The following is a 24378-nucleotide window of genomic DNA, read 5'->3' as shown; positions in this document are numbered from 1 at the left end:
GACGTCCAATCAGCACCAACTTTTATGTTAATGATTGAGGTACATTATATTTTAATTCAGTCAAAACCTGCTGCAGGAATAATTTAAAAACAAATGTTCAGTCCTCATGCAAAATAAGTGGCTATGCATATGAGCTAAGGTGGGAAGAGATAGTGTTAATATGCATGAATGCCTAGATGTTAAGGCTAGAAGGACCATTGTGATTATTTAGTCTGGGCCCTGCATACCACAGGTCAGAGAATTTCACCCAGTAAATCTTCCAACGGAAGGATTTTTTCTTCCCCATTATCAAGCCCAATAACTTGGGGAGGACATGCAGCATAGCTTATAGAAAGGTATCCAATCTGGATGTAAAGCTTTCAAAGGCCAGATTCCAATTCTCATACCCCCATTAAATAGCACTCTACTCCACATGTCAATTTAGCTCAACATGGTGATGCATGAGCCATTTTCCTTGGTAATCAGTTCAATGGCTTAATTCCCTCACTGCTTAAAAGGTTGCATCACATTTCCAGTTTGACTTGTTTCCCCTAAGTTTAATTTTCAGCCATTGGATCTTGTTATGCCTTTTCCTGATAGCTTCAAGAGCTTCCTAAAATCAGAGAACTGCTCTTTGTGAAGTACTTGAAGACTGTGATCAAGTCACCACTTTGCTAAATTAACTAGATCAAGGTCCTAGGTCTCTGACAGCCAGGAATGTTTTCCAGACCGTAGATCATTCTTTTGGCTCTTCTTTGAGAGGCCTCCAGTTTTGCAACATTCTTTCTGAAGTTTAGACACATAAGATCCAACCATGCAAAGTGTAAAAGTCTATGAGAGGTGAGATTGCTTAGCATCTTGCAGGAGGCACTCGGCATTATCTGTCCCATACAAGTATTTCAATATAGAACAATTGTCGTGTTAATTTCTTTGCTTTACAGCTTTAACAGTGTCCTCTGCAATTACTATAAAATCTAATAACTGCAGCCATATTAAACATGGAAAATATAATTATTTCATCTAGAATGTCAGTTGCAAACAAAAATATGATGTGCCATCAATAGATGGCTTTGTTGCAACATGATAACTGCTGTAAGAATATTGTACATACCCTCATTTTAAGATATCTCTACCATTTTACTAATGCTTTTTTAAAAGAATCATTTGTACTGTTATGAGAGTAGAAAACCTCAAGTTATAGTTTCTCATTTTAAACCTATAAAGTGCTAATTGCTATCTGTAGTACATCAAATAATTTATTTTTATTACTAGTACTCCTGTCTGTCAGGTGATGATTAAATGTTTCAGCTAAACAAAAATACTCATGGTATAATAAACTAGTTTACTAACATAGAATCATAGGACTGGAAGGGACCTTGAGAGGTCATCTAGTCCAGTCCTCTGCACTCATCTCAGGAGTAAATATTATCTAGACCAGTGGTTCCCAAACTTGTTCTGCCGCTTGTGGAGGGAAAGCCCCTGCCGGGCTGGGCCAGTTTGTTTACCTGCTGCGTCTGCAGGTTCGGATGATCGTGGCTCCCAGTTGCCGCGGTTCGCTGCTCCAGGCCAATGGGAGCTGCTGGAAGCGGCGTGGGCCGAGGGACATACCGGCTGCTGCTTCCAGCAGCCCCCATTGGCCTGGAGCAGCGAACCGCAGCCACTGGGAGCCGCAATCAGCTGAACCTGTGGACGTGGCAGGTAAACAAACCGGCCCGGCCTGGCAGGGGCTTTCCCTGCACAAGCGGTGGAACAAGTTTGGGAGCCACTGGTCTAGACCATCCCTGACAGGTGTTTGTCTAACTTGCTGTTTAAAATCTCCGATGATGGAGATTCCACAACCTCCCTAGGCAATTTATTTCGGTGCTTAACCACCCTGACAGTTAGGAAGTTTTTCCTAATGTCCAATCTAAACCACCCTTGCTGCAATTTAAGCCCATTGCTTCTTGTCCTATCCTCAGAGGTTAAGAAGAACTATTTTTCTCCCTCCTCCTTGTAACAACTTTTTATGTACTTGAAAACTGTTATCATGCCCCCTCTGTCTTCTCATCTCCAGAATAAACAAACTCACTTGTTTCAATCTTCCCTCATAGGTCATGTTTTCTAGACCTTTAATAATTTTTGTTGCTCTTCTCTGGAGTTTCTCCAGTTTGTCCACTTTTTTCCTGAAATGTGGTGACCAGAACTGGACACAATACTCCAGTTGAGGCCTAATCAGCGTGGAGTAGAGCAGAAGCATTACTTCTAGTGTCTTGCATACAACACTCCTGCTAATACATCCCACAATGATGTTTGCTTTTTTTGCAACAGAGTTACACTATTGACTCATATTTAGCTTGTGTTCCACTATGACTCTCAGATCCCTTTCCACTCCTTCCTAGGCAGTCGTTTCCCATTTTATATCTGTGCAGCTGATTGTTCCTTCCTAAATGGAGTACTTTGCATTTGTTCGTATCCTATTTACTTCAGACTATTTCTCCAGTTTGTCCAGATCATTTTGAACTATAATCCTATCCTCCAAAGCACTTGCAACCCCTCCCAGCTTGGTATCATCCGCAAACTTTATAAATGTACTCTCTATGCCATTATCTAAATCATTGATGAAGATATTGAACAAAACCAGACCCAGAACTGATCCCTGTGGGACCCCACTCATTATGCCCTTCCAGCATGACTGTGAACCACTGATAACTACTCTCTGGGAATGGTTTTCCAACCAGTTATGCACCCACCTTATAGTAGCTCCATCTAAGTTGCATTTCCGTAGTTTGTTTATGAGAAGGTCATGAAACATGAAATAGAGTTCTGCGTGGATGTAGAGCAATGGTTTCCAAACTTGGTTCGTGGCTTGTTCAGGTAAGCCTCTGGCAGGCCGTGAGACGTTTTGTTTACCTGAAACAACGAGGAGTCCTTGTGGCACCTTAGAGACTAACAAATTTATTTGGGCATAAGCTTTTTCTTAGTCTCTAAGGTGCCACAAGGACTCCTTGTTGTTTTTGCTGATACAGACTAACATGGCTACCACTCGGAAACTTGTTTACCTGAGTGTCCACAGGTATGGCCGCTAGCAGTTCCCAGTGGCTGCGGTTCACAGCTCCCAACGGCGAACCACGGCCACTGGGAGCTGTGAGCGGCCGTACCGGCAGACACTCAGGTAAACAAAGCGTCTCGCAGCCCACCAGGAGCTTACCCTGAACAAGCTGCGAACCACGTTTGGGAACCATGGGTATAGAGGTAAATCTGGCATAAAATTATCTAGTCTTAACTACTGTTGTAATATGAATATCTTTTGACTGTTGTTACAGTCCTTGAAACTGGGTGAGTAAAATACCATTTCATCAAATTATATAACATGCCTTTGAAGATCTGGCTATTTCTTCCATCATTCATTTTCTGCTCAAGAGCAAGTACTAGCAGTGGTCTTTTCATTTTTTACCTCTTGCTCAGACAGAAGCAAGAAGTATTTAAAGAGGAAGGATGTATCTTTCAATTAAGACTTGATAGGGATTCTAAATCCAGTTCTACCCTAGTTTTCCTAGGGGAACTTTGGGCAAATCACTTAGAGCTAGATTGTGCCGGTTCAACACAGCCCTGCTTTAGGGGTAGTATGGAGCTGCACCTCTCCACAGAAAGGGAGTGGGGGGAGACTCCGTCCGTCCCCTCCCCACCCCCGCTGCCCGAGGGAGTACATAGCCTGCTACACATCCTTCAGGAATGTAGCATATTCACACTCACCCTCTTCCCAACTGGCTGGTGTGGGAATGGAGCCTGTGACACAGAAGCCCATTGGCTGTTGACACAGAGTAGTGAACTGTTATCAGGCCTAACAAACTCACTACACCTATCACATTGCTGTCATAGTATTTACCTATGAAGAATGTTGTGTGACGTATCAAATGAAAGCTTATATTAAACTGGTTATTATAAGCTTTGCACGTTGTATGTATGGGTGACAATTAAATTGTTGTATGTATATACTAAAAATGTTTAAACCGTGTAACCAGGCACAGTTGATTAACAAGTTTGTTCAAGACAAAGGAATGTAGATTTGCCAGTCTGCCTAGGTCTCTGATGTATGCAGTGTTGTTGCAGCCATGTCAGTCCCAAGATATTAGAGAGACAAGGTGGGTGAGGGAATATCTTTTATTGGACCAACTTCTGTCGGTGAGAGAAACAAGCTTTTGAGCTTACACAGAGTGTCACGGCTAAATGCGCGGTTGAACAGAACGTTTAGCATAAGTAGTTACATATTTCAAGGGACCATTCAAGATCCACTTGAAATATATGTTAACTACTTATCTAAACAATCTGTTTCACCTTTTGTATTTCTCTGTAGCACTCTGAGTATGTTTCCAGTTCCAAAAGAAGAGCTCTGTGTAAGCTCAAAAGCTTGTCTCTTTCACCAACAGAAGTTGGTCCAATAAAAGATATCACCTCGCCCCACCTAGCTCTCTGATGTAAATCAAGTATTGTGAAAGCCAGAACACAATGGGAGCTGCATTTGTATGTGAGGCAACAGGAAAAGCCATGTTGACAGGGGGATGTGAAAGCATGGGAAGGCACCGGAGACTAAAACCACTCTGTTAGCCCTGGTCTACACTACGAGTTTAGGTCAAATTTAGTAGTGTTAGATTGATTTAACCCTGCACCTGTGCATACAACGAAGTGATTTTTGTCAACTCACTGGGCTCTTAAAATTGATTTCTGTACTCCTCCCCAATGAGGGGATTAGCACTGAAATCGACATTGCCGGGTCGAATTTGGGTTAGTGTGGACGCAATTCGACAATATTGGCCTCCGGGAGCAATCCCACAGTGCTCCATTGTGACTGCTCTGGACAGCGCTCTCAACTCGGATGCACTGGCCAGCTACACAGGAAAAGCCCCGCAAACTTTTGAATTTCATTTCCTGTTTGGCCACCATGGCGTGACCACGCAGAGCTTATCAGCAGAGACGGCCATGGAGTCCCAGAATTGCAAAAGAACTTCAGCATGGACCAAACGGGAGGTACTGGATCCGATCTCTGTATGGGGAGATGAATCCAAGCTATCAGAACTCCATTCCAAAAGACGAAATGCCAAAATATTTGAAAAAATCTCCAAGGGCATGAAGGACAGAGGCAATCACAGGGACCCGCAGCAGTACCGCATGAAACTTAAGGAGCTCAGACAAGCCTACCAAAAATGCAAGAGGCAAACGCCCACTTGGGGTCAGAGCCCCAGTCATGCCGCTTCTATGATGAGCTGCATGCAATTCTAGGGGGTGCCCCTACAACTACCTCACACCTGTATGTGGACTCCTGCAAGGGAGTCTCATGCAACAGGGATGAGGATTTTGGGGACGAGGAAGATGATGAGGAAGGGGAGGTTGAAGATAGCGCACACCAGGCAAGCGGAGAAACCGTTCTCCCCAACAGCCAGGAACTGTTTATTACCCTGGATCCAATACCCTCCCAATCCTGGCTCCCAGACCTTGAAGGCGGAGAAGGCACCTCTGGTGAGTGTACTTTTATAAATATAATATATGGTTTAAAAGCAAGTGCGTTTAGTGATTAATTTGCCCTGAAGACTTGGGAAGCATTCGCGGCCAGTACAGCTACTGGAAAAGTCTGTTAATATGTCTGGGGATGGAGCGGAAATCCTTCAGGGACATCTCAATGAAGCTGTCCTGGAGGTACTCCCAAAGCCTTTGCAAAAGGTTTATGGGGAGGGCAGTCTTATTGCGTCCTCCGTGGTAGGACACTTTACCATGGCAGGCCAGTAGCACATAGTCTGGAATCATTGCATAAGAAAGCATGGCAGTGTGTGGTCCTGGTGTTTGCTGGCATTCAAGCAACATCTGTTCTTTATCTCTCTGTGTTATCCTCAGGAGAGTGATATCATTCATGGTCACCTGGTTGAAATAGGGAATTTTATAAAGGGAACATTAGAGGTGGCAATTCCTGCTGGGCTGTTTGCCTGTGGCTGAAAAGAAATCATCCTCGCTGTTAGCCACGCGGTCGGGGGAGGGGTGAAGCGATCATCCCAGAGAATTGGGTGTGGGAAGGGTTTAGTTGGGTTTTTGCTGCACGTTAACCCAAAAACATCAGCCCCTCCTTTTAAATGGCCACTGTGTCTTTTTCAATTTTAATCTCCCTTTTTTTCCTCCCGCAACTGCAAATGTTTCAACGCTGCAACTACCATCTCCGTCCCAGAGGCTAGCGCAGATAAGAAGGTGAATAAACCGCACTCGCAATGAAATGTTCTCTGAGGTCATGCAGTCCACCCAAACTGAAAGAGCCCAGCAGAATGCGTGGAGGCAGACAATGGCAGAGTCCAGGAAAGCACGAAATGAACACGAGGACAAGTGGCGGGAGCAACAGGAGATGTGGTGGGATCAAGAGGAAAGGTGGTGGCAGCATGATGAAAGGAGACAGGATGCAATATGCTGAGGCTACTGGAGGATCAAACTGATATGCTCCAGCATATGGTTGAGGTGCAGGAAAGGCACAGACCGCCACTGCAGCCCCTGTGTAACCAACCACCCTCCTCCCCAAGTTCCATAGCCTCCTCACCCAGATGCCCAAGAACGTGGGGGAGGGGGTGGCGCTCCAGGCACCCAACCACTCCACCCCAGAGGACAGTCCAAGCAACAGAAGGCTGGTATTCAATAAGTTTTGAAGTGCAGTGTGGCCTTGTCCTTCCCTCCTCCCCCACTCCACCCGGTGCTTCCCTCCTCCCCCACCCCTTCCTGGCTACCTTGGCAGTTATTCCCCTATTTGTGAGATGAATTAATAAAGAATGCATGAATTTGTAACAACAATGACTTTATTGCCTCTCCAAGTGGTGATCGAAGGGGGGAGGCGAGGGCGGTTGGCTTACAGGGAAGAAGAGTCAACCAAGGGGGTGGGTTTTCATCAAGGAGAAACAAACAGAACTGTCACACTGTAGCCTGGTCAGCCATGAAACTGGTTTTCAAAGCTTCTCTGATGCGCAGCGCGCCCTGCTGTGCTTTTCTAACCTCCCTGGTGTCTGGCTGCACGTGATTTGCCTCAATTTCCCACCCCACCATAAACGTCTCCCCCTTACTCTCACAGATATTGTGGAGCACACAGCAAACAGTAATAACAATGGGAATATTGGTTTCGCTGAAGTCTAACCGAGTCAGTAAACTGCGCCAGCGCGCTTTTAAATGTCCAAATGCACATTCTACCACCATTCTGCACTTGCTAAGCCTATAGTTGAACAGCTCCTGACTACTGTCCAGGGTGCCTGCGTATGGCTTCATGAGCCATGGCATTAAGGTGTAGACTGGGTCCCCAAGGATAACTATAGGCATTTCAACATCCCCAATGGTTATTTTCTGGTCTGGAAAGTAAGTCCCTTGCTGCAGTTGTTCATACAGACCAGAGTTCCTGAAGATGCGAGCGTCATGTACCTTTCCCAGCCATCCCAAGTCGATGTTGGTGAAACGTCCCTTGTGATCCACCAGTGCTTGCAGCACCATTGAAAAGTACCCCTTGAGGTTTACGTACTGGCTGCATTGGTGATCCGGTCCCAAGATAGGGATATGCATTCCGTCTGTTGCCCCACCACAGTTAGGGAATCCCATTGCAGTAAAGCCATTCACTATGACTTGCACATTTCCCAGAGTCCTTGATAGCAGCAGTTAAATGATTGCGTTGGCTACTTGGATCACAGCAGCCCCCACAGTAGATTTACCCACTCCAAATTGATTCTCGACTGACCGGTAGCTGTCTGGCATTGCAAGCTTCCAGAGGGCTATCGCCACTCGCTTGTGAACTGTGAGGGCTGCTCTCCTCTTGGTATTCTTGCGCTTCAGGGCAGGGGAAAGCAAGTCACAAAGTTCCATGAAAGTGCACTTATGCATGTGAAAGTTTCGCAGTCACTGGGAATCATCCCAGACCTGCAACACTATGCGGTCCCACCAGTCTGTGCTTTTTTCCCGGGCCCGGAATCGGTGTTCCACGGCACGAGCCTGCCCCATTCCCACCAGAATGGCCAAGTTGCCGGGGCCCATGCTTTGAGAGAAGTCTGTGTCCATGTCCTCATCAGTCTCGTCACTGCACTGCCATCACTTCCTCACCTGCTTTTGCAGGTTCTGGTTCTGCATATACTGATGGTAATGCGCGAGGTGTTTACAATGCTCATAACTGCTGCGGTGATCTGAGCAGGCTCCATGCTTGCTGTGGTGTGGCGTCTGCAGAAGAGCAGAGTTGCAGGGGAAGCAGTGGTTGGATGACCAGTTTTGCAGACCTACTGCACTGTCTGCTGTCAGGACACAACAGCTGAGTAGGCTGCACGTTTGCCGTGGTATTGCGAGACAAGAGCAGACGAGCAGAGTTGCAGTGGAAGCAGCCCTGCAAGACCACCAGGAGAGCAGAATGGCAGCGGAAGTGGTCGTTTGACGACAGTGGTTTGCAGTCCTACCGCACCGTCTGCTGAAAGCAGTATGGTGCCCTCATGGAAAAAAGGTGCAAAACGATTGTCTGCCCTTGCTTTCATGGAGGGAGGGGCGACTGACGACATGTACCCAAAACCACCTGCGACAATGTTGTTGCCCCATCAGGCATTGGGAGCTCAACCCAGAATTCCAGTGGGCGGTGGAGACTGCGGGAAATGTGGGATAGCTACCCACAGTGCAATGCTCCGAAAGTTGATGCTAGCCTCGGTACTGTGGACGCATCTGCCGACTTAATGCACTTAGTGGGGACACACACTATCACTGTAAAAAATCGCTTTCTAAAAAATCAACTTCTATAAATTTGACCTAATTTCCTAGTGTAGACATACCCTTAGGTGCAGAGAATTCAATTGTACCTTGCCCTTTCATGGGCTTCCCAAGGCTAGGGGAGAGGTCTAGCCCTTAAATCCATCCGTGACTCAGTTTCCCTATCTCCCAGCAGTGGTGTTACACTGAATCCATCTGTGTGTGAGGTGTCTGGTGAAGAACATCATAGAAAAATCTGTGCATAAGTTTGCTCCCTATTTTTTTTTAGGTGTGCATTTTAAAATTACAAGACTTTTCCTTGTATTGGACCAACTTCTGTTGGTGAAAGAGACAAGCTTTTGACCTACACTGAGAAAACAAGACTTTTCCTAGCATCCAAGAAAGTGCTCTGATTTTTAGCTCAGATTCATGATGATGAAGATCTTCCAATGCTGAAAAGGAAAGTAGTTCCCAGTGCACATATTGCTATCGTAAGCGCAATGACAACTTTGCATAGGAAATACTACAGAAAGATAATTCTGCTTGTGGAAAAATTGGTGGAGGTCATGGAATCCAAATCCCAAACAGAAGGCAATGTGAACGGGGTGGCAGGTGTTACTGTGGCAGACATGTTGCTGGTGGTAGCACCTCTGACTCCTGCTGATGGAGTTGGCTGCTGTGCTGTGGGCAGGACATCGGAGATGTTTATGGTCTCTGCCCTTTGTGGATACAGTCTGGCAAATGATTGAGGCTGTGGCATTGATTTAGTATGGGATTTGCAGAAGCACACATCATTGGTCTAACGCTACTGATCTGGAAGTCATTGGTGGAATTCACTCACCCTGACTTCGAGAGCAGAACTAGGCCAGCACCGAATGCTTTTGAAAATCCCACCCTTAGGTGCTAGCTGGGTCAATTTGTACCTCACTATACATGGATCCAACAAAACACTTGAGCATGTGCGTAACTTAATACACATAGGTAGTCCCATTGACTTCTACTGACCTACTTCTGTGCTTGAAGTTCAGCGTGTGCTTAAATACTTTGCTGGATCCGGGCCAAAATATCTTGTCCATGTTTTTGTTAATAAGGGGCCAAATTCATTCCAAGTGTAACTTAGTTGAATTGGTTGGTGTTACACCAGGGTAGACTCTGTGCTGAGCTGGCTGAACTGAATTTGATTATCTACTCTATTACATCAGTTTAATAAAATCAGTGAAGTTGTACCAGAATAAAATTGGTGTAGTGGAGTGGGGAATCAAGCCCTTGTATTCTTCATCTGAATCTCTGCTTCTTTTCATACACTGGACTAGAAAGACGCACTTTCTGTGGCTTATCTTTTCTTTTTTCAACACTAATTCTTCACAGAATTCTTGATTTGTAACCAGCCAATGACTTCAGCCCCTTGAGGCTAAGCATGACTGAGTGGCAAAGAAATTTTTTTTCTTTTTGCACACCTGGCACAGAATAGCTGTAAAAATGCTCCGAAGAGCTGGCTGTTGTCTGACAAAATACACCAGACTTCCCTGCATCCTGAATGGTCTGACTTCTAAAATACCTCTGCTTGCAACTGCAAGCCAGCGCTTAATTTCCATAAATACTATTTATTAAGCACCAAGAATGAGCTGCTCAGTGTTGCGTGAGACCAAGACAAAGACAGCCCTGGCCTCAACAAAACCATTTATCAATCCTGCCCAGGGATCCACATGGCAATGTGATCCTGGCCTTGATCCAGATGCATTATTGCACCTAGCTCAACTCTCATATATATAAATTCCCCTTTTTTGGTGTGGTGCTAGTGAAAGTTATCAGGGGACCCTAGGAACCATGTCTATCCACAAGCAAGGTTCAGTGAGGCTTCAACTGACTAGGTACTGCCATCTGACTAACCTAGTTTGTGGATAAAGGAAGGGAACTTCAGGTGATTCCTGCCATCATCTATAACTTTCACTAGCGCACACTCACACACACGAGTTAGGTAGATGAGCTTCCATTTTCCTTCTGACAAGGGGTAGGTTAAAAAAAATTGCCTGCATTTTGTGGTTTCCATTTGGTCCGCTGTGTAAAAGCAGCCTTATAACGTCTCGTGCCCCAGAGAGACTAGGCTACAGTGCCCAACACCAAGTTGGAGATGGTTGAATTTTCAACATCAATTTTCTTTAAGAAAATGATGACAATGTACTGTCATTGTGGTAGGCAGGGAGAGCATTAGCTTCACTGACATACAAGCAACACAAGCTAGAGAAAATAACTAGCAATGTAGCCCTGTCTGATCATGCAAGTGTTGAGCACTGCCCACCAGCTGCTCAGCAATGTTAATTCGACTGGGCCTTATTCTCTACTGGTTGCCCCTTGTGTGGTCATTTACACTTGTGGAAAAGAGGGATCAACTCTATCATTTTGATTTGATGGCATCTTACACTCACTTTGCACAGGTGCAAATGACTGTGCACAATGAAAGGCAGTGGAGAAACAGGCCCATTGACTCTAGTGGAAGCCAAGCGCACTCATTCCCCTCAGCACCATACGGCACCAAGCCCTATGCAGTGCCTATCCAGGCCCAGAGTATTTACATAGCAGGTATAAAAGTTATATGAAAACTTAGATACTTTCATTGTTTAATAGGTCAGCCTTGCGGGTTAACATTATGCTCCATTGTCATAAATAAAAAGCATAGATTGGGCCCAAATTAATCGGCTTTGTTACCTTGGAAATCTTCAAAATCCAAACCCGGCTCAGGATCCAGATTTTGTCAGTGGCCTCTAGCTAGCTTCATAATGGCTCAAACGAAAACCCCAGGTCCAAATGCCCTTACATTGTGGTGGTGCTCAGATGCGAATCTGTGGGTCTGAATTTGTGGCTCTAGTCCAAGCCCATCTCGAGGAGAAAGCTGTGTGATTCCAAGTCTAGGCTCCGAACTGTGTATTGGTGTGGCGCTGAGCCTGCACTGAGTCTATTGGCATCAGTAGGGCACCATGTGGGTGTGATTGTGCATAGTCAGTTGGAGGATCAAGGTTTAGTTATCTTCTAAACTTAAAGAATTTACTAATTTCCCCCTCCATTAACACCCATCCCACCCCCCAACAGACCATGCCAGTGACTAATTTAAGGTCACAGAAGCACTGGTATGTTGCAGCTTTTTTGGTAGGAGACATTAATATCTTTTCTTCTTTAGTGTCCTCTGAGGCCACTTATTTAAAGTCCCTCTAAGGCTGGCTCGGCATCCTGGCAACTTCTTTCCACATTGCAGACACGGCTACCTGCGTATATTAGAGACAGGCATGATAAGGGGAACTGATTTCAGAAGATGCTTTAAAGACAACCTTTAAAATGTTTATTTCAGGGGACAGAATTTCCTCCCTGCCACACATACTAACAGAAATATCTTTGTCCAGTTTCTAGTGTAACCCACTGGTTTCAAGACTGTTCTAGCTGCTATGAATATCGGGTATCAGAACTACATAGTCTCATAGCTGAGGCATAAATAGAAAGAGGAACACGTAGCTGGAAAGTGTCAGTGGTTAGTTGCTGAGAATTGGCAGGCCTGTGTAGAAATGCTTGTCCTAGGCAATAAGCATTGCATTTCCAGAATACCTTCACCTCGGCCTCTATGTGCAATGTTTATATTTTCACTGACCGACATTTTTTGGCTGGGAAGACAGAGGGAGAGTAAGGGTTTAAATGTAGAATAGAACTGTAATATTTAGGTATTTCTTGCAGCTGTTTATTTTTCTTTACTCTTTATTTTGGTATGATGAAGAGACCTAGAATGGGACTTTCAACTTTCAATGGTACTTTTACTCCTAAATCACCTTGGCACTTTTGAAAATCCCACCAAATATTTACCATGCTATGGGACAGATTCACTGAAGTAAATTATACACCCCCTACTTCCAGCAAGGCCTCAGGCACCCCAGGTAAATCTCAACTTGAGGGAGAACTGGTGATGTTTCTGCCACTGCCCTCCTTTGGTTTGTCCATCTGGAGAGGGTCAGCTTTGTCTTTCATTGGGGCTCTTTCAGAGCAGTGGTGCAAGTGGAATCCGTTTCTTACCAGTACGAGGGGGGGAGGGAGCAGCTAACGGGGGGCACGTGACCTCCTCAAATGACCCTCCACATGACTCCTCCCTGCCCTACCCCCAGCCCGGGGCCCCCATGCTCTCCCTGTCCTCTCTCCATGTTCCAGCCCCCTTACCCGGGGAGGAGTGGGCTCTGTCCTCTTCCTGCTGTGCCGGAGACTTCGGAACCATAGCGGTGAAAGGAGCAGAACGTGGGGCTGCTGGGTGCTCTACCACCCCAGCTCTTCCATGCAGGGTCTCCTTTGTCTGTATAGCAGCCCTACAGGAGGACAGGGCTGGGGCTGGGGCTGGAGCAGAGGAGGGAGAGGGGGCAGGGCTGGGGATGGTACAGTCATGCCGGAGGAGCTGCCGGCGTGGGGCCGCCTGGTGGCCCCATGTTCTGCTCTTTTCCCTGCTGCAGTTCCTGGGAGAGCCCTGAACCGCAGAGCTCTCCCGGGGCCCACAGCAGGGAAAAGAGCAGAACACCTGCAGCACAGCTATACCACCCCCAGCCCTGTCCTGTGGCAGGGCTGTTGTAGAGATGGAAGAGACCCTGCGTGGAATGGCTGGGAGCGGTACATCTGTGCCGGAGGAGCTGCCAGCCTGGGGCTGCCCAGTTTCCCCACGTTCTGCTCCTCCTGTGTCTTCCCGGTATGCCCTACCAGCTATAAATACATGGCTGGTAAGGTGTACCGCCCTACTTGCACTGCTGTTTAGGAGTCATTGAGGGAGGATGCTGAACCAGTGTGCTCTCTGGCTAACCTTTTACACACTCTCTTCTCTTCTTGTCTAGCATTTCCCACTATTTGGGCAACTTTGTTCCCAAAACCCAGCCATCCCTAGCAGAAAGGAGGTTGTGACCCTGCTTTACTCCAACACAGCCTCTTTGCTTGGCAGACGTTCTAGCACTCTGAAACCTGCAGTGGGTTTTATGACAGCAGAAGCCGGTGCAAGCCCGGAGTGAACCTGAGCCACCCAGTATTTACCTGCTAATTTCTAAGGAAGACATTGTGGTATTATACGGTGCCAATGTTAAGTTTACAAAAGCATATAAATAATTAAATCATGTATAATCCCTTCCCCTCCTTGTGTCCTCACTTTTCTGTCAAGTCCATCTTTTGAATCTGATCCTGTAAACACTTGCTAGCATGAGTAGTCACATAGAAACCAATGGGACTATTCACTGTAGTAAGCACTACACAAAGCAGTAAGTGTTTGCAGGGTCTGGGTCAGTAGATTTTAAGCTCTTTTGGGGCAGGGACCTGTTTTCTGTGCAGTTTCTGTGAAGCTCCTAGCTACCACATTGGTGAACACTAGGAAAAAATTAGTAAATATGAAGAGACTCAGCAGTAAACTGTCCATTCACTGGGGTTTGTGCTGTTTAAAAACTTTGCAGTTCTACAGTCACACACGTCTTACACTATGTGATGGCATGTCTGCAAAAGAGACCTGATCTGGTGAAAATGAAGTGGGGTGAGAATGATACAAAGCCTCCTCATATGCTTTTGTCTGAAATAAGCATATCAGAACCAAATTGTACAATGCCAGAGCTTTGCTGGGATAAATGTAGTGACTATGTAGAAAGTGCTATACTGACAACATGGGAAGTGCTGGAGGACCAGTCAGCCTCCTTACCAGTTGTTTCAAGGAAAGGTGCAAGAAACCTCTGCAACAGATATGGCAATTCTCCTGCAATATCCTTGAAAGATCTTATTGTATTGTTTATGTATTATTGTGGTCTGGGATTAAATGCAACCTCCCTAGAGGGCAGATGTGACAGCCGTTGCAATCCTATTCAGTATCTTTGGGGTCCACTGTTTTAAATGAATGGTTTATATGTGACTGTGTTCGACTCCATGGGGGAGGGCTACCACAGCTCCTCCAGGAACTAAAAACAGTGGGTGGGAATTAAGGTAAATCAGCAAAGTTGTGTGTCCCTCCCTGCCCCAAAAGGTACTGCTTCCTGGGGGTGCTCAAATATGCTAGTTCAAATTAGATTCTCCAGAGACTGACAGACAAAAGGAAGGGCTTTCCACACACTAAGCTGGGGAGAGAGGTAGATACGCTGGAGTGTAGGGATAGGGTCCAGAGTGACCTAGACAAATTGGAGGATTGGGCTAAAAGAATCTGATGAGGTTCAACAAGCACAAGTGCAGAGTTCTTCACTTAGGATGGAAGAATCCCATGCACTGCTACAGGCTGGGGACTGACTGGCTAAGCGGTAGTTCTGCAAAAAAGGACCTTGGGATTACAGTGGATGAGAAGTTGGATATGAATCAACAGTGTGCCCTTGTTGCCAAGAAGGCACACAGCATATTGGGCTGCATTAGTAGGAGCATTACCAGCAGATCGAGGGAAGAGATTATTCCCCTCTATTCAGCACTGGTGAGTATTGCATCCAGTTTTGGGCCTCCCACTACGGAAAGGATGAGGACAAATTGGAGAGAGTCCAGCAGAGGGCAGTGAAAGTGATTAGGGGGCTGGGGCACATGATTTATGAGGAGAGGAACTGGGATTATTTAGAAGAGAAGAATGAGGGGGGATTTGATAGCAGCCTTCAACTACCTGAAGGGGGGTTCCAAAGAGGATGGAGCTCAGCTGTTCTCAGTGGTGGCAGATGCCAGAACAACAAGTAATGGTCTCAAGTTGCAGGTCTAGGTTGGATATTAGGAAAAACTATTTTACTAGGAGGGTGGTGAAGCACTGGAGTGGGTTACCTAGGGAGGTGGTGGAATCTCCATCCTTAGAGGTTTTTAAGGCCCGGCTTGACAAAGCCCTGGCTGGGATGATTTAGTTGGGGTTGGTCTTGCTTTGAGCCGGGGGTTGGATTAGATGACCTCCTGAGGTCTCTTCCAACTCTAATCTTCTATGATTCTATGACTTTTGGATAAATAGCCTGAGTTTAAACTGATTCAGAGGCTTCTTTCTGATACAGCATACAGACAGGACTTTCTGTTCAAAGTGGTGGGGGAGTGCTCTAATCCTTGTGGAAGGGTGGGAAGGATTTAACCTACTGAAGCTTCATAAGATTGATGAATGACCGCTGGTAGGCTTTTTAGCATGCATGTAGGTTCTTTTATTGTTTTTAATATGCTTTCTCTGTAATCCTTTCACCTGAAGAATAAATGTGCTTCCTTAGAAAGAGCTCTGTGATGAATTGTAATTCATAGCCTGTGGAGAGAAAGCAAAGTGCAGATGCTGGCCTTTTAAGCAGTCTGGCTTGCTGGGGATATAACTGTATAGGCAGGGAGCTGTGCATCTGGAAAAACCCTGGTCAGGAGGGAGAGAGATGCAGTTTTCTCCCCAGGAGAGCTGACAGCTGAAGAGTCGGGAGCCTGGAGGAGGTGCCCTTGAGGGATCATAGAGAGGGGGAATACAGGTGCAGTTGCCCTGAACTGTGACAACCTCAGAAAGGATAATTTCCCTAGTAGAAAACTTAATGGACAAGTGCTAGGAGTGGTTTCTTCCCAGGGAGTTAGTGACTAGTTTTTGGTTTCTCAACCAAAAAGCTCAATTTTTCCTTTAAGTAATGCTAATTATGATTGCTCTGCCAGTCCATGTTTTGCCTGGTAAGGAAATGAGAGATTGTTCTGGATTAGCATAAAACAGACAAATGTGCAAGCAAAGACCTACTCATGCAAATATGTAAATGTTAAATACAGTGTATATTTGCTGGAAGCTTGAATATGATAAATGCATACACATGTGAATTTCAATGGGCTGAATATAGTATACGCTTTTTACTGTCCTGTTAGTTTCAGAGACCAGCGGAAATGCTCTCACATTTTTCTTCAAATAGGGCAGAATGTGGTCCCCAGTACAAAAAATGTCCTTGATGCCATCTTGAGTAATATGAGGAGTTACATTTGTGTGATACTCTAATACTGTGATGAAGGCTGGTTTCTTGTGATAGTTACAGTTGAGTTGCGAAGTATCAGTGGCTAGACAGTAGGTGACTCTTCGATCACTCTTCAAAGGCCTCTGGAAACAAGATTCCCCCACCTTCACTAAGTTTTATGAGTAAACTTTGCTCTGTGAATCAGACCTGTCTCTAAGTAGCTCTTGAGCAATTCTTTTTATAGCTACTTAGCTAGAGAAACCATGTTTGTGTTCTTGATCCACAGGGCTGAACACTGAAACACTTTCAGAATGCCAGAGTCCAAACATCTGCTCTGTGTAATTAAAAATAGATGCAGTAAATGTATATGGGGCTTATACATCATGATTAACACTAGGTCTTTTAAAAAAATGTCTTTATTTTGTTCCATTCAGTTAGGAGCATGTTCAGAGTAGTGGGCTAGCCCTGTGGCCTAATGGTAGTGCTATACGTTGCTATGCAGGAGGGTTGGTTTCCCTTTCTGGTGTCACACCCCAAGCCTGTTAGGCCCAGAAGTAGTGCAAATAATTCCCCCCCCACACCTTGGGAAAGGAGAGGTTTGAGACACGTGTCACATAATGTAATGTCTGGAATAACAGTTATTTCCCATTCCCATTTGATACTTGTAGGTAAATGCTGACTATTGCTTGATACTAGTGCCTTTTTAACTCATATCAACACCTTATGTAGGTGCAAAGAATTGTCAGAGCCTGATTCTCCGTTTATGCCGGCGTAACTCCATTCATTTACTTTTATACCAATAGAAGTGAAAGGTTGATCAAACCCACTCTGTACATATAGATATATTTATGCTGTTTCAGTATTGTACTTTCAGATGACTGTGTAGCTTAAAAAATGGACACAGAACACTGATAATTCCAGGGTCTTTCAATAAAAAGTGCAGGCTTTTTCTTCCAAGCAAGATGACAGCTGTTACTGTGCAGCTGGAAAATATCAGAGCTGTAAGCAAAGACATATTTTAGTTTACTGTATTTCACAATGCATAGAAGGCTTATCGTCAGTGGGTTTTGCTTTAAATACTCTCATTTGATTTCTATGTGGTTTTTAACTTAAAAGTATTCATTTTGATGGTGTTCGTAAAGTTGCCGTTTAAACCATAATATGGACTTGGGGGAGGGGGAGCAATCTGGTTTTAGGATCAATATTGCAAATCAGAAAAGTTGCTACATTAGTATTTGTGTATAGTTTTAGGTAAAACCCTTATTTAAGGCTTGTCTGTGACCCAGTAATGGCATCAATAACATCCTCAGCTGACTTATTTGTCTTTTGTGGGTTTCAAAAGGAAATAGTGTGATGCTAAGGCATGCTAATATCACCCTGAGAGGAAGGATTTACTAGTGTTTAGGGCCCTGCTCTGGTGACCCAGATTCAATTCCCTCCTTGGCCACAGACTTCCTGTGTGACCTTAGACAAGTCACCTAGTCTCTCTGTGCCTCAGTTCTCCATCTATAAATAGGGATAATAGCACTGCCCTACCTCCCAGGGGCATTTTGAGGATAAATACATTAAAGGTTGTGAGGTGCTGCAATACTGGGGACCATATAAATATCTTAGACTAGATTAGTTAGTCAGGAATAACTATTGTTCATATAGCATTGATTTGTCCTTGTGCCAATACTTTAAACTGTTCTACCTTTTTATGCTACTTGTTTCCTGAGGACAGCCCCTGTGTGCCTGCACAGAGCCCCACTGAAGTCAATGGGACTATTCTTAGGGTGAAATTTTGGTGCCATTGAAGTAAACGGCAACACTTACGTTGATTTCAGTGGAACCAGAATTTCACTCACAGCGCATAAAGTTAAATATGTGTGTAAGTCTTTGCAATAGGAGCCCAAATTCCCCCCCCCCCGCCCCACCCTCTGTGACGTGCTCTATAGAGTGGTTCTTGTGCTTTCTTCATAGTTGTTATGGATAAATAGCACTATTTCACTAGGAGGGTGGTGGAGCACTGGAGTGGGTTACCTAGGGAGGTGATGGAATCTCCATCCTTAGAGGTTTTTAAGGCGTGGCTTGACAAAGCCCTGGCTGAGATGATTTAGTTGGGGTTGGTCCTGCATTGAGCAGGGGGTTGGACTAGATGACCTCCTGAGGTTTCTTCCAACCCTGATATTCTGTGATTCTATAAAAAATGCAATAGTTGTCAGTAAAATTATTCATTAAAAGTGAAAAGTAATAAATAAGAATGCAGTTAACTTCTACAAAATCTCTGCCTGTTGTTCTGTAATACATAAAATAGATAAACAGATAAATATAAAAGAAGCTATCAGTTACGTTAATTTGGGAAAATGTCTAATCATAAAGCTACTGTGGTCAGTCCAGATACTCTCACGTGGGCTTTTGCCACCCATACTAAATGTGTAAGAAGCAATTGCTGGGTTTGCTTTCAAAATGGTGGGTGGGATTTTGCAGCTGTCAGATCTCTGATAATGAAGCTCCTCCATTGCCAGTTGCTGAGATCAGTTTCCCATAGAAAAGAAAGTAGCGGCTGTGTGTTACATAGTGTTGTGTGGAAACTGTTTAGATGCTGACTTCTAAATGGCAAGCCCTGTACCTAGTATGTAGTGTCGAGAAGATGTAGTTCCATAACCAGTGGAAGTTAAGAGGAACGGCACCACAAAAAACCTGCAGCTGAATCCATCAAGTGGTGTTAACGAATCTTTGGCAGTGGGCTTTCCCAAAATAATGCAGTAATGTCAAGCATATTAAAGGTAATGTGCGAGAATTAGTCTCAGCTCATGCCAAAGTGTTAACATTTAATTTTATTGACACACTGAGGCATGCGTTCCTGTGTTTAGCAGATTATACTGAGAATTACATCTGCTTCTCCTCCTGTTTGTTTTCCACTGTAACTGAAAATTCTCCATGTGCTGGGTTTAAAATGGTCTTTGATATTGTTTCTTTTTTCTGCTTTTCTTTCTTTCCCTAGCCGAAAATGAAAATGGTCAGTTGCCAATTTGTGTTTGTATTCTCTGCCTTTCAACAGACTCGCCACCATAACCTTTTATAATTAGGCATAATATTTATTGGGGTGTAGGCGAATTGTGTGGCAGTCAGACCCTAACATGTTTCATAGAAAGGAGTCCTTTCCTCCTCTGGTTATATAGATTCTCTGCAAAGGTTATTAATAATGTGATTTGACCCACAGGCTCAGACTGCATGAAGAAAAGATAATTAAAGATCGAAGGCATCATCTCAAGACATATCCAAACTGTTTTGTTGCCAAAGAATTGATTGACTGGCTGATTGATCGCAAAGAGGCCTCAGACAGAGAGACAGCAATTAAACTTGTGCAGAAATTATTGGATTGCAGTATTATCCATCATGGTGAGTGAAACAGCAGCAGCCACAATTATTTTAAGTTTTTTTTCTTGATAACTGTGATGCAATTAACGGTAACTCCTGACCCTGCTTCTCCAGTTGAAGAAGGCCCCTGATTATTCTGCTGTATGTGGGTGAGACAGGGTTCAGGCATTCCCATGGAAAAGGGAGTCCTTACATCCTGTGCCCTGCTTATCTCTGCTCCATGGGGACTCCCGTACATGCCAGTGTACAGGGGTGACTAAATAGAGATGTAAGGGTGGAGCCTGCAGAGCCATGGCTACTCAGATCCATTGTCCATTTCCCTCTGTAAAGGGGGATGCAGTTGCTTCAGACAACACTGTTGCCTTAGTGCAGGGGTGGGCAAACTTTTTGGGCCGAGGGCCACATCGGGGTTGCGAAACTGTATGGAGGGCTGGGTAGGGAAGGCTATGCCTCCTCAAACAGCCTGGCCCTCACCCCCTATCCGCCCCCTCCCAATTCTGCCCCATGACTACCCCCCTCAGAACCACCAACCCATCCAATCCCCCCTGCTCCTTGTCCCCTGACCCTCCCCTCTCGGGACTCCCTGCCCCAACCAACCTCTGGGACCCCACCCCCAGCCAACCCCCCCTGCTCCCTGTCTCCTGACTGCCCCGACCCCTATCCACACCCCCACCCCTAACCGCCCCCTGGGACCCCACCCCCTATCCAAACCCCCCTGTTCCCCGTCTCCTGACCACCACCTCCCGGGATCCCCTAACTGCTCCCCCCCAGAACCCTCCATCCAACTCCCTCCCCACCTGCTTCCTGTCCCCTGACTGCCCTGACTCCTATCCCCGCCCCCACCCCCTGACAGGCCCCCCGGGACTCCCATGCCTATCCAACCCCCCTCTTCCCCGCCCCTTGACCAACACCCCCCCCGAACCTCCACCCCATCTAACTGCCCCCTGGCCCCTGACTGCCCCCCAGGACCTCCTGCCCCTTATCCAACCCCCGCTCCCTGCCCCCTTACCATGCCGCTCAGAGTGGCAGGAGCTCGCAGCCGCGTAGCCTGGCCAGAGCCAGCCCCGCCACCGAGAGCGCTGGCAGCATGGCGAGCTGAGGCTGCGGGGGAGAGGGGACAGCAGGGGAGGGGCCGGGGGCTAGCCTCCCCGGCCGGGAGCCCAAGAGCCTGGCAGGACAGTCCCGCAGGCCGGATGTGGCCCGCAGGCCGTAGTTTGCCCACCTCTGCCTTAGTGGCTAAAGAATGACTGCACCTCTAGTGTCCTGCAGCAGACAGGGATTTTGTTGTCTGTAGAATGCCTCTGTGTGCTAACATCTAACTACATGAACTTGGGGCTGCTGGAGGGGAGGATTTCTCACTTAGTGAATGAAGTGACTGTAGTGAAACATATTAGATGCAACATCCTTTCTTTATAAACTGAAGCTGTTCTGTACTTTCTCTCTTGTTCTGTATCATGGTGTCCCTGTAGCTTCATTTCTAGAATAATGATGTATTGGAAGTTACATGCATTATTTGTGACATGTGGACACAAACCACTATCAAATCACAATAGTAATGTTTATATACTCATTTTACACCTGTATAAAGTATAGGTGCAAAATGACTACAATGTTCAAGTCAGTGGAGAATCAAGCCCTTTTGTTTCAAGTGCACAGTGTTGTCCAGTTAAAAAGTCAACATATGAAATTGCAGTTTTCCCATCTCTTTATAACAGGAAATAGAGGAAGTTTTGTAATTGACAAAAGTTGCCTTTCTCCAGAGGCATCTGTAAGTGCCTGAGCACTACTGCAACTGTCAGCAATGCATAAACAATACCTTAATTAAAGGGATAAGTTTGCAGCTGGAATGTGTGCGACTACTACACATTCTGCTTGATTCAGAAATTAAAATTCTGCGTCTTTATGGAACCTGGGAATCGAGGTAGATAATTAAAGAACAGATACAAAGTAATTATAGGGGCTCCAAATCCTGATTGCTTTATCCTCTATTGAAGAAATGTCAGTGAATAGTTTACATGGAGGTCAGAGTAACTTAATTTAATTGAGCAATGGAAACTTTATATGTGAAAGTTTGTTTAAATCTTTAATAAAACTTTAAAATGTTTTCCACCTCAGAACATAATCCAAGCCCACTCCTTTCAGCTAGGTAAGTCAACGAGAAAAGGCAGGAGTCCTTGACAAAAAAATATGTTAAAAAAAATTAAGTACTGTCAGGGTTCTTTCCCCACTCTGAACTCTAGGGTGCAGATGTGGGGACCCACATAAAAGACCCCTTAAGCTTATTCTTACCAGCTTAGATTAAAAACTTCCCCAAGGTACAAACTTTGCCTTGTCCTTGAACAGTATGCTGCCACCACCAAGCATTTTAAACCAAGAACAGGGTAAGAGACCACTTGGAGACGTCTTTCCGCCAAAATATCCCCCCAAGCCCGACATCCCCTTTCCTGGGGAGGCTTGAGAATAATATCCTAACCAATTGGTTACAAAATCATCAAAGACCCAAACCCCTGGATGTTGGAACAATGGAAAAATCAGTAAGGTTCTTAAAAGAAATTGCAGTTTTCTGAAATTGCAGTCTTAAAAGAAGGTTTTATTTAAAAAAAAAAAGAAAGGTAAAAATCATCTCTGTAAAATCAGGATGGAAAATATTTTACAGGGTATTCAGATTCAAAACACAGAGGATCCCCCTCTGGGCAAAACCTTAAAGTTACAGAAAACAGGAATAAACCTCCCTCTTAACACAGGGAAAATTCACATAAAACAAAAGATAAACTAATCCGCCCTGCCTGGCTTACCTGTACTGGTTGCAATATTGGAGACTTGGATTAGGATGGGTTGGAGAAGATGGATTTCTGTCTAGCCTCTGTCCCAAGAGAGAACAACCACGTAAACAAAGAGCACAAACAAAAGCCTTCCTCCCCCCACCAAAAGATTTGAAAGTATCTTGTCCCCTTTTTGGTCCTTTGGGTCAGGTGCCAGCCAGGTTAGCTGAGCTTTTTAACCCTTTACAGGTAACAGGATGTTGCCTCTGGCCAGGAGGGATTTTATAGCACTGTATACAGAAAGGTGGTTACCCTTCCCTTTATATTTAGGACAAGTACAAAATTGATATTTTCAAGGATTTTCATTCATTGGCTTCAAAGTTAATGTTATTGCTGTTTCAAGAATGTTCTAATGTAGGACAAGTTCAGATAGCCTAATAAGCCAGGTTCCACAGGGGCTTCTTATGCCACCAGCAGTAAGTTAACACAGTAATGTAATGTTTAATGCTGATGCACTAGTGCCATATGGGTGGAGTATGAGTCTGTGCATGCTGACTGAGAGCTCTGTGGTAATAATAGCTTGACTGGAATGTCCCCCACTTTATTCTATCTTAGTTGGAGCTCATTTCAGTCCACTGTCTCCAATTTAACAAGACTTTCATCAACTGTTCCCCTAAAAACGTTTTCCAACTCTCAATACATTCCCCATTGCCTTTCCCACTCCCCAGCTGGCATGGCAGAGCAATTTGAGAAGTGGAGAAGGAAGGTCATACAGTGAATCTTAGACCTTATTATATGTCTTTGCACAAGTCTCAGGTTTGCTTGATCCAGCCCTGGATTAATGCAAATGAAAGTCATTGGTTAGCCAATCCTTAAATTTACTGATTCAGGATTTTTAAGAAACACCTGATTTAATAATAGAATCATAGAAGATTAGGGTTGGAAGAGACCTCAGGAGGTCATCTTGTCCAACCCCCTGCTCAAAGCAGGAGCAACACCAACTAAATCATCCCAGCCAGAGCTTTGTCAAGCTGGGCCTTAAAAACCTCTAAGGATGGAGAAACCACCACCTCCCTAGGTAACCCATTTCAGTGCTTCACCACTCACCTAGTGAAATAGGCCTCCCCACTGTAACTTGAGACCATTGCTCCTTGTTCTGTCATCTGCCACCACTGAGAACAGCCAAGCTCCATCATCTTTGGAACCCCTCTTCAGGTAGTTGAAGGCTGCTATCAGATCCCCCCTCACTCTTCTCTTCTGCAACAAGGGCACACTACTGACTCATATCCAGCTTCTCATCTACTGTAATCCCCAGGTCCTTTTCTGCAGAACTGCTGCTTAGCCAGTCGGTCCCCAGCCTATAGTGGTGCATGGGATTCTTCCATCCTAAGTGCAGGACTCTGCACTTGTCCTTGCTGAACCTCATCAGATTTCTTTTGGCCCAACCCTCCAATTTGTCAAGGTCACTCTGGACCCTATCGCTACCCTCCATCCTATCTACCTCTCCCCTGAGCTTAGTGGCATCTGCAAACTTGCTGAGGGTGCAAAATCACAAGGTTTTACCAGATAGGTGTCTTTTGCTATGCATCGCTATTGCAGCATCCATTGAAATGAATGGCTGGCAGGCTCCAAAAGATTAGAGATTCTGTTCGGATAATTATCTAAAAGTTTGG

At 45.2% G+C, this 24378-nt stretch overlaps 1 protein-coding gene across 2 annotated transcripts in view; it reads left to right on the top strand.

The window, feature by feature from the left end:
* The window catches only part of DEPTOR (DEP domain containing MTOR interacting protein), a 131175-nt gene that overhangs the window by 24866 nt on the left and 81931 nt on the right, over positions 1-24378 (top strand). For both annotated transcript variants that reach the window (XM_084618168.1, XM_084618169.1), the window contains exon 3: positions 19786-19964. In XM_084618168.1, coding sequence (XP_084474294.1) covers positions 19786-19964 — 179 coding nt within the window. The remainder of the gene's footprint in view (positions 1-19785; positions 19965-24378) is intronic.

The sequence above is a fragment of the Lepidochelys olivacea genome, assembly GCF_965140295.1.
Source record: "Lepidochelys olivacea isolate rLepOli2 genome assembly, chromosome: 2".
In the NCBI taxonomy this organism is placed as follows: Eukaryota; Metazoa; Chordata; order Testudines; family Cheloniidae; genus Lepidochelys; species Lepidochelys olivacea.
This window is presented reverse-complemented; position numbering and strand designations above follow the sequence as displayed.